Source organism: Ursus arctos, unplaced genomic scaffold (genome assembly GCF_023065955.2).
Source record: "Ursus arctos isolate Adak ecotype North America unplaced genomic scaffold, UrsArc2.0 scaffold_27, whole genome shotgun sequence".
NCBI classification, from domain to species: domain Eukaryota; kingdom Metazoa; phylum Chordata; class Mammalia; order Carnivora; family Ursidae; genus Ursus; species Ursus arctos.
The window spans coordinates 15705974-15724259 of record NW_026622952.1 but is presented as its reverse complement, the minus strand read 5'-3'; the positions used below and the strand labels follow the sequence as shown (position 1 = coordinate 15724259).

Genomic DNA, 18286 nt, shown 5'->3' with positions numbered 1-18286 from the left:
TACAAGGTTTCCTTCAGCCTGCAGTGATATCCCACATACACCTAGCTTAAAAATCTCCACTCAAAAAGTTAATTCTTCCGGGAAGATTTTTCGATCTCCTCCCACCAGCCTGGTCAGGTCTCCTGCTATACCTTCCCCAGGAACATATTTTTCCTTTATACTAATCAGCTTTTAAAATTATTTATATTTTTCTGATTATATGGTTAGTGCATGTCTTTCTTTAAAAAAATGAGCTTCACTTGGGCTTGAACAGTTGGTGCTCAAATATTTTTTAGACTACCTTGTCTTTATTCATACTTTTCCTCTCGCTTGAAAGGTTCTCTCCCTCCACCTCACTCATCCAAGTTCTATCCGCATAAGCGGCAGCGTGGTAGCAAAACATTGGATTTGGGATAAGATTTGAGTGAATTTGGAGTTGAGTCCTCGTTCCCTGGCTTATTAGCTTGTAAGTTTGAGCAGTCACAAAATCTCAGATCCACGAAAGTTCACCTCTGTTACAGGGGGGATAACAATACCTCACAGGACTTGTGTAAGAATTAAAACAAGGCTTCTAAAAGAAGTGTCTAACCTACACAAACATCCTAAAAATACAGGGTAATGTTTTATAGGGACTAAGACTCTAAATCGTGATTATGAGTTCCAGCTCTGTAGTCAGAGACCTGAGTTGAAATCCTAACTTATATTTATTGTCTATGCAGTTGATTTGGCAATCTGTTACTTACTGGATTTTTTTCATGTGTGTTTTCAACTGCATTTATACTTAATTTATTATATATTTACCCAAGACATGTTATATAGTCTGTGCTTTTTATTTTTTGTTCAACATAAGCATTTATCATAACCTTCTGCACATAGGAATTCAATAATCTACATTTATTTGAAGAATACACGTTTTTGCTGTACTGAAAGTGCATTAAGTAATCAAGGTAAGTAGGAATGAAAAGCAGTACACGTAACAGTTACCATTGTCACGTAAGCGTGTATATGTTCAGAAGTGCTATTTTTCAAATCAAGTTAAACCTAACTGAATTACAGAAAGAAAGCCCACCAGGGAAAAATTAAACAATATTTGGAATAAAATCATTGGGCCTAATTTTCATAACCACAGATTTCAAAGAATACCACCATCCATGCCAGGTATGCCAGACAATCCCATTGTCTGTTTTAGCGGTGTAGGGGCAGGCGTAGTATAAGCCATTCAGGTTTGCGGAGTGACACCTAGTGGGGAGAAAAATAAACACAAAACAGTCAGCCTAGAAAAGTCGCCTTCCTAAAACCTTCTATTGGCTAGCAAACGATAAAAAACATTTTGACTATGAATCCTGCCATTTTTCAGACAAGGGAATATTGATTAATTTCCAAAAGCCAGGAGATTTCTACAACAGATGGGTTTTTTCAACTGATGGATTTTAGTGCCATAACAAATCTTAGGATACAACCCAGGTCACCTGAAGGGTCCTGTAAAAGAAGCATTTCTGTTCTTAATCGCTTTTACACAGAGAAAGGGAAAACAAGCAAACAAAAACACGACCTTGTAACCTTCAGCCTTTGCAAGCTCACAAACCCAGGTGTGGCAGGGCGCTCTCTTGCCAGCTTCCCTGTGTAATTTACACTTACGTGTTCATCCATCTGCTGCCAAGACATAGCTTTTGTACTGCAAACTCCCTTCCTCCCCCTTTAAAAATCACCAACATGTCCATTATTTTAACCTCAAGGGTAGGAAAACAAAACCTACACCACCATGTAACGTTTTCCCAGCAATTAACTGATAATCATTCGTCCGAGTTGCCGAGTTAATTTTTTAACATATATTGTTCCAATCTAGATAAGTGGGTTGGCTTATCATAAATTTTAAAATGTCCCACTTCCTCCTTTAGAATCTGTAAATTTTGTCCCTGATGTGTATAACTAAGAGTGTGTGATAATTTCCTGTGTATGTTAAGAATGAGCTGTTACATACTGATTAACCAATGAAAAGATGGCAGATAATAAGATCAAAGGAGAACATTCACAAGGGATAGTTCTGAATAATCAATGGAAAGTATCTAAATTACTGAATCAAAAAAAGCGTGTAATTTATCCATCGATGCTGAGCTTTTGGCGTGGATCACTTAAGCAGCTTAGTGATTTGCTCCTGCTGCCCACCCGGACAGTCTCCTAATTAACTTGGTATTACTAAAGCCGTGTGTGCTCAATCTGCAAGTATCAAAGACCTACTGTGTCTTTAAAACTGTATGGAAAGTAATGTTAGAGAAACAATACCCTAAACTGAGCCTCCAGAATATATGTCTATCGCTGTTTTCCTAGAGACATCTACTCTATATACAATTTTTATTGGGTCTGTGATTTGAATCCCATTAGGAAAACTAACTTCATGGTCAGCATAAAAAAATCTTAGTTATTCTAACACCAATTTTCCAACACCTTTCAGTTTCTGAAATAGCCTGAACTTGCAACTAGGTGAGGAGTTGGCTGGGGCTCCGTCGGTGAAGAAGTAGCTGTGAGCACTCGCATGAGCAAAGCAGAGACGACATCCACACTCAGTGACCGGTTTGCTATGTGGAGAAAGAATGTCTTGCAGGTGAGAGATAATTATGAAGTGCCAACATTTCATGTAAGTTAGGACTTTAGGATAAAAAAAAAAAGAGGGTAAGGAGGAAGAGGATGATAGGATTAAACAAGAGGAATAGGAGGCATGGTAGAAATAGCACCGAGCTTCTGGAACAATTGACTTTTTCTCCAGCTTTACTGATTTTCCACCTGTACAGACTTTTCATCTCCTTTGGCTTCAACGATAATGAAGGGTTCCCTTCGGCAGCCCCAGCTACCAAATTGCCTTTCTTTGTCATCTCTGAACCCTTATAGCTAAAGTCAAGTAAATCATTTATTTGCCCATGTTAATATATGTGCTGGTTGTCCTTTAGACACCATGGCAGCCAGACAATGAGGTAGGTTCATGGTCATGTTCAAAATCAAACATTAAGGGATCTTGCAACTTAGTGAATTATGGATACGTTTTACATAATGCTGGTAATTTTTACACAATGCTAACTTAGAAGGACAGGGGAGGAAAAAGGAGGAGGAAGAGAAGGTGACAAAGATGGCCTTTAAAAGCACAAGAAAACCACTAGGGAAAAGACTATCATCCTCTTTGGTTTGATAAGAAGGAAAGATACCTTTGTTTCCCCGTCCTCTCTCATTGCTCTAAGTGCTCCAGTTCCTTTACAAGTGACCAAAAATTAAATGGACTCAAACTTTTAAAAAAGCAAAATCCAGAGAAAATACTGTTTTTACAACCACTTCATTTCAGTTCGACACATCACACTACCTACAACTAGCTGTCTCTCCGTAGAATCTACAACTCTAAAATCAGTACGTCACAGGGGCGCCGGGGTGGCTCAGATGTTAAGCTTCTGCCTTTGGCTCAGGGCGTGATCCCAGGGTCCTGGGATCGAGCCCTGCATCAGGCTCCCTGCTCTGCTGGGAGCCTGTTTCTTCCTCTCCCACTCCCCCTGCTTGTGTTCCTCTCTCTGTGGCTGTCTCGCTCTCTCTGCCAAATAAACAAATAAAATTTAAAAAAAAATCACCATTCTGGAGCCTCCAAATGGGCTTCCTTGTTTAAAAATAAAATAAAATAAGTTAAAAAATAAAATAAAATCAGCACGTCACAATAGCTGATGTTCCTGGAGAAGACTCTCATGCTTTCAGGGAAAATTAATATACGCCTTGCCTCGTAGACCTCCACTTAATAAGACAGAGGACTGCAAAATGCTTTAAAAGTACTTACAACACAAAAATAAAGTTAAAATTGGGATGGTGGAACTTAATGGGTCGTTTTCAATAATATGGAAAATCTGACACTCCAGAAACACTAACTTACTGAAGATTCCATAATGGAAAATCAAAATGGCCAGACATTTTGAGGTGGTCCTTGCTTTCTAAAGAGAAAAGCCTTTCAAAACTTACGTACTGCCTACCAGTTGGAGCACATCTGCTTCGCAGACATAGCAGACCCATCAAGTTAGTTTTAAGGAAGACTGTATGAAGTTTCCTTTCTTGCCTAAACTTTGTAATTACAACGAAGGGAGCTATCTGGAAACCATCTTGGGTGGAGAACAGTTAAAGGGGTCAAGAGTATCTGGCCTAGAGACGAGAAAATCTCGAGGAATACAATAAATATCCTCTCACCCATTGCCTGAAGGATTCTGTTGAAAGGGAATTACAGTTGCTCTATTAACTACTGAGGAAAAAATCTGGCAAGATATAAGAAGACCGATTACAAGTTAGTAAAAGGAAAAACTGAGTTCAATTAAAAAAATGTAATGAGCTAGCTGATAAAGTAACACTGAAGTATTCAGCAAGAGGGTGGACTTAGGTGTCAGGAATATTGTAGAGGAAATTTCTGTATTGGGAGGAGCTTGGATTCAATGATTTAATACAAGTCACAGTGATTGAAAAGTAGTTTTACATAGTAAAAATTACACAAATAACATGGTCATTTCATATGGTAGGAGAAGGCAAAGACCAAGCTGGTTATTAGAAAGCTGAAAATATTTCTCCTGTATAAATGCTCTCTATATTTTCATGTCAATTTGTGGCCAACTATTTATGATAACTTGCCCATAATTCAGTTTGCAAGCAATCCTCGCATAAGTAGTAATTTGATTTATTTCTATAACACCTTTCAAGCTTTATTCATGCACACAATGAACAAATCCTCAAAAATACTTCATGACTGAGGAATTCTAATAAGGATGATTACATAATAATACCGGTATTATAAAGAAGACAACATTGCCTCACCTGTTATAATTAATGCCCACCAGTGAGATATTATCAACGCCATCACAACTATGTTTGTAAAATGCAAACCTGTTAAACCACCAGCCAGACTGATCTTCTTCTGCACAGTTTCCTTCATAGTTGTCATTATCTCTGTCCCGTGTGCTGAATTTCATTCTTTGGTGACTACCCCACCATTGCACCTCAGGATGAAGATTCCCTGCGAGGGAGTCTCCTGCTGTTCCAGAATATTCCCCGATATTCAGCTCATAGGAATTCTAGAGGAAAAGAGGAAACTTCCCCTATCAGTTGTCACTCTAATGTGTTAATTTAGTGTTGATAATTAATGTTAATAATATGTTTATTTAATAAACAAAAGAACAGGTCCTACTGTATCTATTTGTTTCCACTGACTTTAGGGTTTATATTTTACACATTAATTCATGATGTTACTTATTAGAAAATTTGAGTACCTTTTCATCTCCAACTTTGAAAAGTTTATATTGTGCATAACGGCTATTTTTTTCAAAATCTCCAAGGTCTATTTTTAAAGTGTAGTCTCCTGAAAAAAAAAAAAAAAAACAAGCAAAAAATGATAGGATATTTCTGATGTGTGAGATGACATTGATTCATAGAGGTTTAAAAACAACTCATGGCTCTATTTTACTTAAACCATTTCCTTTAGCCATGAGTCAGCTTTCAAAGAACAAACAGTGTCTCCCTTGTATTTACAACATGAACATTTTATTGTGTATTTTACTTGAAAATAGCTAGAGACACAATATTAAAGGTGGAAATTTTCTACAGATCCATCCCAGGTAAAAGCTAGTGCAATTCACTTGACAAAGAACAACAGAAAACAAGTCATTATTTAGTTAATAGATTAAGAAATCTATCAATGAGGGGTGCCTTGGTGGCTTAGTGGTTAAGCATCTGGCTCTGGATCTCAGCTTAGGTCATGATCTCAAGGTCATGAGATCAAGTCCCACATTGGGATCCATACTGGGAGTCTGCTTAGGATTCTATCTCCCCCTCTCCCCTTCCCTCTGCTCACACATGCTCTCTCAATCTTTCTCTCTGTCTCTCTCTCTTTCAAAAAAAAAAAAAATATATATATATATAACAATGCAAGAAGTTTTAAGAAGTTTAAACATTTATCTTCTTTTTCTTACTTTCAGTAAGAATGTTGCTCTTAAAAGTAAATAATAATTGAACTAGTTGGTATCTTCAAGTGATCTTTTCTCCATTGTCCCATCATTTGTGAATCACAAGACTATTCTTTTTTGAAAAACAGAACTCTTGTCAGGAACCAGAAAGTTATAAATCAAACTAAATGTTAGATAGTATATGTTCTATCCTCCTACTTTGATAAATAAAATTTCACAATGACTTATAAGACCAGGTTTGAATTTAGTATCTTAGTCTCCTTGGGGTTCCAAGCCAGAACATGGAGGCCCAGGGGGAGAGACCCTCTGGACCCCATCACACAGGTCTCGTGTATGGTCTGCCTCTTTTCCTGTCTCTATCTCTATCTCCATCACGCACAGAAAGGAGTCTTGTCCACATTTGTGGACATTCCAGGCTGCACATCTAAGCTCTATTTATACCCATACTAAAAGCTATTGCTTTACCTCCCCTCAGGCCCAGGGGTGTGTGTACCAGCAACACAATCTTCTCAAGGGGGGTAGATGAAAAGAGGCATGAACAGGTCCTGGAAACAAGCTCAGGGCTGTTTGGGCAGGGAATGCTGGATTGGCTCTTACCGAGTGGGGAGGAGTGTGGACTTCTGTTGGCCCTGGCGCTCTAGCCCCACAGACTCTCCCTCCCATGGAGCTCTCTGATGTGGGATTCTGGAAGAGACCCCTCTAATCTTATGGAAAGGCAATAAAGTTTATTTGAGCCAAGACTGTAAAGTGGAATAGAGCAGTAAGGCAGGCTAAGTTAACTCTCCTAATAAATACTTCGCATTTTTGAAGAAATACGAAGTCAGACTCAATGTTTCAGGTAACCATCTTAATATCTTTATGGTCAACATGTAAATAAAAATGCAATTACAGACCATTCCTAAATTAATGTTATTGCAAACATTTCCAGTCAAAACTTATGTAATGGGGATAAGGCTATTTTCTGAGGAAATTCACTAGCCTTAAGTGCTCTCACAATTAAAGAATTGCAAAGGCATGGGTTTTCCTTGGGATAATGTGATATTGGTTGTGAAACCTGGGACTGATAAACACATTTTTGCTGTCATGAGAGTAGGAGCCTGAAAACCAGTTAAAACATGAAGGGGAAGGAGATGTGTTGGAGACGTGCATCTGAGTAAATAAGCATTTAATATTAATTTGATAATACTTTTGAACGTTATGTATTTAGAAGGATCCAAGGGTTACTGCTTAGAGTTTTCATAGTTTCAATAAGAAACCAGATAAATATTAACGTGCAAAAAAAGCGCAGGTATGGTAAGTGTTTTATCTTTCATAAAACCCTCCAAAGTAGGAAAATAAATACACTGAAGGAAGGGAAATTTTATGTAAATTTAGAGCATTGATCACAAGAAGGACAAGCAAAGAAAGCATCAGGCTTCTAGATTATCTATCCTCTCCAGCTATTATTCTGGTGTCTCAAAGACCCCTATAATTATAATCTCACCTTTGAATTATGAGTATAGAAACACCAATCACTTTCCTTAACTTGGATGAAACAAGCAAACCCCTGCTTTTGTGTTTAATGCATTGCCGGTGTGGTATAGTAGTACGCTTTCTTGAGCAATACAATTGCCTTTTATAAAACATTCTGAATCAGACCCGAATGAGGCTGTCTACAATCCCAGACTTACACTTGAGGCAAGGAAGGCAATGAACTGGAGTAAATGAACATGGGAAAAAGAAACTTAGAAAATTCATCAAACTAATGATATTTTAGACAAATATTGAACCCTAGTAGAAGATACCCAGGCAGGACATAGGACACAGGGGAAATTGTTCAGATGTCTTCTATTTGAAATGTGTCAATAAAATAAAATAAAATGGCTCAATGGATGGATAGGTATGTGATTAAAATAATAAAAACAGTTAAAATGTTAGTGTAGAATCTAGGTGGTAGGTCGACTCTTCTTTCAGTTTTGCTGTATCTTTGAAATTTTTCCAAATAAAAGCTGAGGGGGATGGAGGCAAGGACATTTGTTACAGTATTTGATTGCAAAAACAGCCCCAATGCCCCAGTTGTTTACCTCAACCTTTGCAATGTGACTTTGTAACTCCTCCCATTAAGTCCATTTCTTTTCCCTTAAACTGTGCTGGTGTCGTGATTTACTTTTACCAGAAGAAGGCAGTGAAAATGACCATGTGCCGGTTGTTAAGGCTAGGTCTCAAGCAACTTTCGTACTTGTCCTCTCTTTTTTTGGAACTCTGCCTGAAGAGTTCCAGGCTGGCTACCTGGAAGACGAGACCATATAGAGCAGAGCCAGATCATTCCATCTGAGGCCAACCTACAGCAGCCAGCCTTCCGCAGACCAGGAAGTTGGTCACAGACCCATGAGCAAGCCCTGCCAAGATCAGCAGCCCAGATGAGCAAAACTGTCCAGCCAGCTTGTACATTTGTGAGCAATAATAAATGGTTGCGGCTTTAAACCAGTAAATCGAGAAGAGGCCTGTTACATACTACTATCATGGCAATAGAGAGCTGACCCAGTATAGATATTTTGAGGAACTCGAGGCATTAAAAAAAGAAGGATGATGACATTCCATTTCCTTTCCAGAAATAGAAAATAAATATATGAGAAATCTCCCACTCCCAGTGCAGATCTAGTTTCTTTGCCTCTGGTCCTACTTTTAAGTGGCCATATTGTATAAAGGGGATTATTGCCCAAAAGGGATCATTGCCATCTGCAAAACACAGCAGTTACTGAATTGGTTCCATTGCCTATGGTTTCGGGAAAAACATTTTAGTGTTTTTTTTTAAATTGTACTTCAAGTGAATTTGGTAACAGGCAAAACTTACCTTGTATGGTCAATAAGTGAAGATTTTTATTACCCAGCCAATATTCACCATTTTCCTGAACAAAATTTCCAAAGCCATTTTCATAGTCATTCCAGCCTCTAAAAAATTTAAAGTGAACACTGATTTTAGCAAAATCCTAAAGGACCTTTGTAGCAACCAAGGTGCCCACCCCTCCCAACTACCATCCCCACCCCCAACGTTTTCTCAGTTAGTAAATGCACTTTCGGTATTCTTACTTAGAGAGTGAAATTCTAATTATAGACCTCAGGATATAATAAAAAGGCTAAACTTGTTGTGAATCTCACACACACTACTCCAAATAAACCCTTATGTCATAATTAGCACACCTGTTAAAGTTCTCACTGCCATCAGATCGTCTCTGAATTACAGTCCATCCTCCTCCATCAGACATGTCACAGTAAACGGAGAATATTGTTGGGCTCTGGAGAGGTTTGATTTTGTAAAATCCACTGCGCTTATAACCATCATTAAAAATCTCCGAACAGTCTGTTTGCAAAACAAGGTAATGTAACACTTGTTATGTGTTTTTTTTCCCTCTCATGAGAGCTTCTGGATAAGATTACTCAATACTAATGGAGACAGATAAACACATGGTGTAGATAATCAGCTTTTTAAAATTGCATCTTGGACATCTTGCAGTAAATAGTAGGCAAGTCTTATTTCCTTTCCTAGTATTTAATTATCATCTGACTCCTTGACATGATCATGAAAATAAAATAGGAATTTGGTTTCTCATTTCTACTTTTGTGGAAAACAATTAAAAATTATATATGTTCAGTTAATTACAGTATATTTAATTGGAACTTATAGCCTCCTATGACAGAATATTAGAACTTATCTCTCCTAGGAAGCTAAAATGAAAGTAGAAATGTAACCTCAAACAAATAATTTAATATGGGTTATCTTGATTAAAACATTACAGATCATTCTGAACATCTGGAGATGAATTCAAAATAGTAATCTTCTTGTTAGATTCTTATAACCTCCCAGTCTCAACAGATTTTTTTTACTAACCCACTGAAATTTCTAACACTCCATGCATTCTTAGATGTTTTTGCTAAAAACTGCAAGCTTCTGCTATTACTTTTATCCCTATGTTCTTCTTTGCCATGATATTTCTTCGACTATTGAAGCAAACACAGGTACCAATTTGTCACCGAAAAGTAATATCTATTTCTTAAATAACTTGAGGGTAGGATAAATTAATAGCCACTGGGTCTTATCTAGGCTGATAGGTACACACTTAGAGAATATGGCAAGTATGGACTTCACTATTGTTTCATGGCTAGGAGCTATGTTTAAAGGTTGGTTGAAGTAGAGGCCACTAGAAAGAGATGGTCTCAAGAATACCTAGTTACAGATTTTTGAGTAAAAAACGCTATAACTTAACATTACAACTTTCACGTGTTACTCTTATCATTTTGTTAATTTCCTTCCTTTTAAAAAAAAAATTCTGTTCCTGATTGGATAATTCTGTCTTGTTAGCATATTTTAAAGTTCTTTCTTCATTTTCATTGTTTTGATGCCAAATTTTCTACAACTCTGTTTTGTTACAAATAAAATATATTGCACATTAAATTGGTGGAATAGGCAATAGAAATTAGAAGAGAAAAGAAAATAAAGAACTTTGTCCCTTTCAAAAACCTTCACCAGGTTGAGACCAATCATATACTATTGCTGAGATGTTCCTCTTTGTAATGATTTGGGCTTTATTTGTATATTTATTTCTAAGATTCAGAAGCCCATTCTTTAGGCCTGCTGGGTTCTTTTAAAAAAAAAATCATTTTTTGGCAATTAAACAAGAAGAAAAGCATTACCTAAAATTAGTTCTGTGTTGTTCAAAAGCTTACATTTTGTGGTCAAGTAAGTCGTACAACACTTTTCATTAAAGTAAGCAGATTTTAACCTTGTTAAGGAAGGAGCGCTTTGCTTACATATAATCTCCTACCAAAGAGCTGAATAGTAAAGACTCCAAAGCTTCAGACTATTTTCTAGGCAAATATGGAAATGATTAACTATAACTTTTTGCTCTGGAAAACTTTGTGAATATAGCATTTGCAGCCAACATTTTCTATTTGTTTCTATTTTATGCCAACTGCAAGTTTGTTTGTGTTTTTAAAAAATTTTTCCTTCTTCCCAGAGGAAAAAACCAAACACAGCTTAAATCCAGAGGAAAGCTTTCAACTTAAAAAAAAAAAAAAAGGCAAAAAACAGAACAAAAACCACCCAACAAGTTAAAAAACATCAAAAAAGCACCAGTAGCAAAATTGCTCATAAGAAATAAGTTAGAAATAAGGAGCCTGCCTTGGGGAAATGTGATTTACACTGTGATACCAGGAAGTTCAAGCAATGTAGGGTGTAAAACATTAACGAGGTATTTCAAACTATGATTTTCAAAATGTTTCGACCCACTCAACTCTCTGGAGAATAGGCAGGCAAGGACAGGCATAGAAAGCTCTGTGCTCATGGGAGTTTAAAAAACAAAAAGGGATTTTTGGATACTTACATAATACTAGAGCGAGGCCAAGATTTCCTGCCCTCTGACAAACACTACACTAAACTGGGTGAGGTGAATACTTTCTCTGATCATGCAGAAAGCAAGCCACATTGGAAGGCCGAAAGTTTAAGCTTCACGAAGTGATATGACAGCCTGCCAAACAGACTTCCCTCTTGTCCCACAATGGTGGCTGAGCTCAAAGCGGAGAACCAAAGACACGATGTCCCCACATGCTAAGCTCAATGAAAGGCCAGCATGAGCCCAGCCACCACTCAGGGGCATGCGGGGAAATGCTAGAGCTCGCCCTGCTCTAGTCATTCTACCCGCCCCCTGCCCCCCCCCTTTGCCCCTCCGCAGTCAGGCAACATTAAGAAGGAAACTTAAAAGAAGAGAGTGTGTTGGTTCCTTGGAGAGGGCAGGATTCTTGAGGGGTGGGGTGAGTAGGCTCGCTCCTGTGAAAATAAGGGAGAGCGTATATAATAATGTGGATAGAGAGCTGACATTCATTGAGCGCTTCTTTTGTACTAAATGCTATTGTAATCATGTTACCTGCGTTAACTCTTAATCTTTACAACTAAGAAGCATTCTTATCATTTCCATTTCACAGATGAGGAATATGAGGGCCATAAAGGTTAAGTAACTTGCCCCAAAGCTACAGCTAGCAAGATGGGCAGTTGGAATTTGAAACCAGGTTCAATGCTTCTGCCATACATGAAGATTACGACACAGATCTACTAACTTCTGGGTTTTTTTTTTTAATGTTATATCCAAAACCAGAAAATGTCTATCATCTATTCTATGTGCGATAATGTTATAAGACAGACAGACAGACAGACAGACACACACACACACACACACACACACGATAATGGTTTGTCCATGTGACTCTTCCATCCAATTCCTGCTTATACAGTCGGTCCTCCTCTGACCTTGGTATTTCCATTTCCTACTAACTGATTTCTGCCTTATTCCTTGGTGACTTTCCCAAGGTCTCCACCCAGCACTCCTGACACAGGGATTGGAGTTTTAGCTCCTGAACATCATTCTTCCCATGACTGGTTGCACAGTGCTAGTAACAAACATCCAATCACCTGCTTCCTGACATGACTGGACACTTGAATTTGTGTTCACAACCTGCTCAGATTGTATCTGAATAGATACCCTGGGTTTTGAGCTTAGTTTGGAATTTGGAATAATGATACTTCTCTTGCATACACAAGTTCCTTGACCTTGAGATTAGCCGTGTACCACTTCTGGAATCATATAAGGTGCCAGCAGTGTTGGTTTCTTCTGAACCCTCTGTTCTTGGTGTACAGATGGCTACTTTCTTGCTGTATCCTCATATGGTCTTTCCTCTGTGTGCCAGTGTCGCTGGTGTCTCTTCTTATAAGGATACTAGTTAGATAGGTGAGGCCCATCCTAATGCCCTTATTGTAACTTAATCTCTTCTGCTAAGGCTCTGTCTCCAAATAGTCATATTCACAGGCATTAGGGGTTAGAACTTCAACATATTAATGGGGGGAGGGGTACAACTCAGCCCATAAGACAAAGTCATCAATCAAACGGCCATTTGGCTATTCTGGCTACCCCCCTTCTCTGAATCGACCCCATTATCAACAATGATTGGCTTACTTAACTCACTGAGATCCTACCCTGACATATGCATCTTACATTTTCCACAGTCTCAGGATAGGTAGCTAAACCCTGCTAAGTGGATAACTGACCACATTACAATTGACCCCAAACATCATCAAATGAAAAGGGTATTGAACTGCCGCCATACCCTACCTACTACCTGAAAAGAAGCAAAGCCTTCCACTAGGTGACCCTGGGAAATCTTGATCTCTCCTCAGCCTGTGAGAAGAAATTTGGGAAGAAGCCTGACCTGATTCTGGTCTTGAGCAATCTCATCCACACCCATCCGCAAAAGCACAACCCCTTTTCAGTTCTGTAGGGGTTCTCATTTAATTGGAGTGGAACCTAGCACTGTATGTATACAGTTTTCCATGGGTCATTGCCTTTCAGCACATTTTGCAACCAGAGTTCATGTTCTGGACTAATTTTTTCAGGGATATTTGTATAGTAAACAGCCTTAGAAGATAGAGACAGTGTCTCCCTCTAGAGCAGATGACAGGTTAGTTTCTGTCCACTTCCATAACAATAACATCTCTTGCAAAGGAGGAAAGACTGGGCCAATTTGCTTGTAACCCATAATAAAAGATTGATGTTTCCTAAGCTCAGGGCTCCTCAGCTGTGTCACAGCCCACTGCCTGCACATTCTCCACCTGGATTACTCCACTGGGCTCCCTTGGTATTTGCAAGCAAGGGATATTGGTATGAACATGAAGATTCCTGACCCGGGAGTCTCTTTTCTTCTGCCAGCGTCCATGAAACGGTGACAGGCTAACTTGTTAGGCTGCAAAGAGAGTAAAATCTCAGACTCTTCATGGTTCTTTTATTGGCATCAGCATTTTACAAGTTCACCAGTTGATTCTAATGGGTAGGCCTGGCTCAGAATCACCGTCTTCAAGGAATTTCTACTGATTCTGCTTTTTGTTCGATTGCTTTCCTGAGCCTTCTTTCAGTCTTGCCTAATCATCACCGTGGTTCTCTTCTTACGTTCTAGTTCCTGGTTCTTTGCCCCGAGATTGCTTCAGACAGTGCCTTTGTTTCCCAAGCCCATTTTTACCCGAGCTGGCCTTGGTTCCTCTCTGTTTCATGCCGCAGAGCCATGGGCCATCCTCACGCCAATCCCTCTACCGCAGGCCTCCTTCTGGTCCCGAAATGGGGGAGGGGCAGTTGGACTCCAAGAATCAAGGGTAAGGGATCAGGTGGCTGGACAACAGAGTGTCAGGAGCCCCTGGACAAAAGTCTGACCAGAAATAGATTAAGTTCCCGGTAAAGAAAGAAAACGGGAGCATTTTGGTGCAGCATAGTTTCTAAGATTCTCACAATTCTTTTTTTTTTTTTAAAGATTTATTTATTTATTTATTTGACAGAGAGAGACAGCCAGTGAGAGAGGGAACACAAGCAGGGGGAGTGGGAGAGGAAGAAGCAGGCTCATAGCGGAGGAGCCTGATGTGGGGCTCGATCCCCTAACGCCAGGATCACGCCCTGAGCCGAAGGCAGACGCTTAACCGCTGTGCCACCCAGGCGCCCCCTCTCACAATTCTTATCTCCTACACTGATGAGTATATTTAGAAACACAAAATAAAGATGTCTTTATTCCATCAGCCTGGAATCTCTTCAGCCTCTACAGTTTTTCAGTTATCGTCAGATCTATTTTCCAACTTACGTTTGCTTACCTAGCGCTTCCTATCTCTACGTACTACCTTGCTTTCATTCATAAATGTGGGGCTCTATTATGTTCCAGTTACTCGAATAGGCAAGAGGGAAGAAAGAATGATGAAACATCATCCCAGGCCTCACGAAGGTTCTGGTTAATTGATCAGGACAGATGCATGGACAAAGAAATTACAATACATCATGGGAGAAGCTAGAGCAGACATAGGAACAAAGTTCTCTAGATGGCATTCTCCTTTCTGACAGCTATGCTTTGTTTACTTTAAAAGATGCTTGGAGGAAGGCGAGTGCATGATTTTCTATAAGGAATAATGCTACGTGCAGTGATACGTGCAATGTGTTGACAGTCTAAGATCATTTAGTTTCTGGGTGGAAACACTGACCCAATCAAAAGGAAAATTACCAAACCATAAAATATACATGCAGCTCTTGTATTTCCCTAAATAATTATGATCCTTTTTCTTTCCCTGCCTCTTTATTCTATGACCTTATTTACTACCCTAAAGCACATAACGGTTTCAGAAGGGAAAACTGTATAAATGTAACAAGAAATGATACACAAATAAAACAAAACTCGACTCTAAAATTTCACAAGTTATCATCTGTTATTTGCATAACAAGTAAACAATCTATTGTCTTTGATCTCTCATTAAATTCTAGAAATTCTGAGATATTTAGCATTGGTATTAAATATCCCCTGCAGAGGTTATAGGGAGAAAAGGATAAAATGTGTAGAAGACACTTAAATTTGGTATAATGTTTCATGTTGCTTGTTATTGGAATAGGAAAAGCTCTTTAGCAAAACCGAAAGTACCAAATAATGAGCACCACCATTGCACGTGGGTGTATGCTATAAGTTCCTGAAACACGTAAGGAAAATAGGTTCGAACCTGCATATTGCCTCTTGCCTCCAAGGTCAATGGCATTATTCTCCTCTCCGTTATCAAGGAACTGGATTTCCTTCTCATGCAAAAGCCGCGTGATCTTCACCTGTTGCTGTTTGACCCGGGTCTCAAGCAAGTGCACTTGGGCTCTGAGCCGTGCCTGCTCCTGGAGGCAGTTCTCAAGAGCCTGCAAAGTGATGTACATCTCATTCTCATTGGGAAATAAATGCTCCTAACTAGTTGGGCAAATTAATGATTCAATTTTGTCCCCAACCCCCATTTCAGAATATTATTCTAACCAGAAAGTGTTTGAAAGCTCTGATACTATTTGTTGTTTGAAGAATAAGTAATTATGGCTATGGTAAAGTGTTTAAACTTAAAAAATTATATATTAATATAAAATAATCTGAATGACTATGCTAAGAGCTTTAGACTTGTCTCATTCGATCTTCGTAATGATTCCAGGAGGGAGGAATTGGCTCAATCCTAATGAGGAAACTTGCTCAGGAATTTTCCAGCAGGTAGGAGGAGTCAGGATTCAAATCCAGTTCGAGATCCCTACTCTCAGTCTCTTTGTGATGCCACCTAAATGCTTTCCTGACAGTAAGGTTTCAATGGCATCATTGCACATTATTAGTGTGTCAATCCCTAAAATAAACAAAGCTTTTGAATGACCTTCTGGTATTAATGTTTTAAAATTTTAATGGAATACTTATAATCCGATGACATTTGGTCACCTTTATAAGGGGTGCTAGTTTAGACTCTCATATCCTTGAGGATCTCACCCACCTACTGTGCAAATTCTACTGAAGTCACTTTAACTTTTTGCTTATTTTTTGTTTTTCCCGCAATTACTTCAGAAAGGGAAGGGAGGAGCCTGAGTTTTCCAGTTAAGCGTTTATCTTCTCTAAAAGGGCAAAAGACATAAGAATATTGGATGCAAAAGAGTATCAGCTCCTTTCTAAGCTGGCTTCTGAGAACTTTCCAAAGGGAAAGCAAATGTGCCGGGGAATTAATTGGGAAGATGAGCTGCAGGGATGGGACTCCAAGGAAGAGGTACTGAGACCAGAAGCTTCAATAAAGTCCTCGGTGCTGGAAGAGTTACTAGAGGTAGAGTGGGGAAAAAAGGACGAAAGACCAGTTTTTGCCATTTTTCCATTTTTACCTTGACGTCTCTATTTGCAACTTATGTCATGATCTCCAGTAATAAGTACAAATATTCACTTTTGAAAAATTCTGAATTTTCACGTGTGATTGCTTTCCACTTCTACCTTTATACACATCATTTCCTAAAACAACCATCAGATAGATTCCCCAATTTAAAATTGCCCTTCGGTTCCTATCTTTATATACTGCCTTGTATTCATTCCATAAATAGGAGGACCCACAACATTCCAGGCCCTCTGCTAGGTGGTCAGAAGAGCACAGCTAGACACCCTATTTAGGACAAAGAGGTACACTTCCTTCCTGTGAAGACCTGTGCTGTAAACACAGAAATTCAGCCTCAAAACTGGCAGTCACATAGCAAGAGAATGGGGAAGTGGTGGTCCAGGTCTTCTCCCCATTTCCAAGTCTGAGTCATTGAGTCTCTCTTGGCTCGAGGACCATTTCTCATTTGCTCTTGGTGCTCTCTCCTCAACACTCCGTGATTTATCCTCTCTGATAGAGTTATTTGCTTAGCTCCCTGATTCCCACCAGTTCAAAAAATTAACAGCGAGAACATTTCATGGTGTCCGGAATCCTGTACTGCTTTCTAATAGGTGGAAATTGGTTGTGATAGTGTTAAATTTAGTTAAATATAAATTGCAGTGTGTGATTTAAAATAGCTGAAAGTACAGGGTGGGTATTTTCAATCATTATGAGACCACATGCATGGTTCTATTGAGCTTATTTAAAATTTAGGAGTTTTCTCTCTCCCAGAACTTTAAGTAAATGAGTATTTTCTCCCTTTTATTTATTTATGAATGGAAGAAGGCATGAGTTCATTGTTATTACTTTCACATAATTTGTTTAGTTTACACTAATAGTGTTCAATATTGGAAAGCTCAATACTGGGAAAGCCCCGGGTCAATTTTAATTACTATGGATAGTCTTAAGTTTCTAACATTATTTAACTACCCAAATAGCCCCAGTAAATTCAAAAAAGATTTTACTTTCTTGGGAATACTAGTTTTTACTTTGAGGGAAAAAATTACATCACTTCTACGTGCCTATTATGTGCCGGGTGCTTACACAAATCTTTTTTATATTTTCCCCTCTTTAATTTTTTCAGTGACAAATTACTAAAGGTTTTCTGCAAAATAAAAGAAAATTCAGGTCAAAGCAGGTTTTATAAATACATAAGTAAATGAGCTTACCCAGCTCTCCCTGCCCATTACCAGAACGGTGGTGACAAGGATGAAACTGAACATCTTCATCATTTTTCTCCCTGAAACAACTACAAGAACAAAAGAAATTTCAGAAACTTCTTTACTGTGAATTTTTTCACAAGACCAGGGTTGAGTTCAGGCTCCAACGTGATCCGGGCTGTCAGACGCAGCTCCATCTCTAGTCTGAGTCTTCAAGGAAATTCTCCTGGATGTTCCCACACTTCCCTCACACAGAACGATGCTCTCTGTTACCTTAAGTAGGATTGAGAAGGGACTCTGCCTCTGCTCGAGTGTCCTAATGGTAACATACTGCTTGTGCAGACGAAGCAAAGGCTCTGTAAACACAAAGACCTGGCGCCATGATTTGGCCGAGCCACTTCTCATTGTGCACCCTCAGGCCACCTACTAAAATGCTCCTGATTTGTAAACGG

General features: G+C 38.9%; 1 protein-coding gene across 1 annotated transcript in view; it reads right to left on the bottom strand.

The window, feature by feature from the left end:
- Positions 1-793: 793 nt before the first annotated feature.
- FGL1 (fibrinogen like 1) overlaps positions 794-18286 on the bottom strand; it is a 28312-nt gene continuing 10819 nt past the window's right edge. Inside the window, exons 2-8 of the mRNA XM_026508438.4 lie at positions 17844-17923; positions 15493-15673; positions 9129-9288; positions 8782-8879; positions 5256-5344; positions 4873-5060; positions 794-1218 (exon numbers count right to left, since the gene is read on the bottom strand). Of these exons, the coding sequence (XP_026364223.2) occupies positions 1059-1218; positions 4873-5060; positions 5256-5344; positions 8782-8879; positions 9129-9288; positions 15493-15673; positions 17844-17906 (939 nt within the window). The 5' untranslated portion in view covers positions 17907-17923 and the 3' untranslated portion in view covers positions 794-1058. The remainder of the gene's footprint in view (positions 1219-4872; positions 5061-5255; positions 5345-8781; positions 8880-9128; positions 9289-15492; positions 15674-17843; positions 17924-18286) is intronic.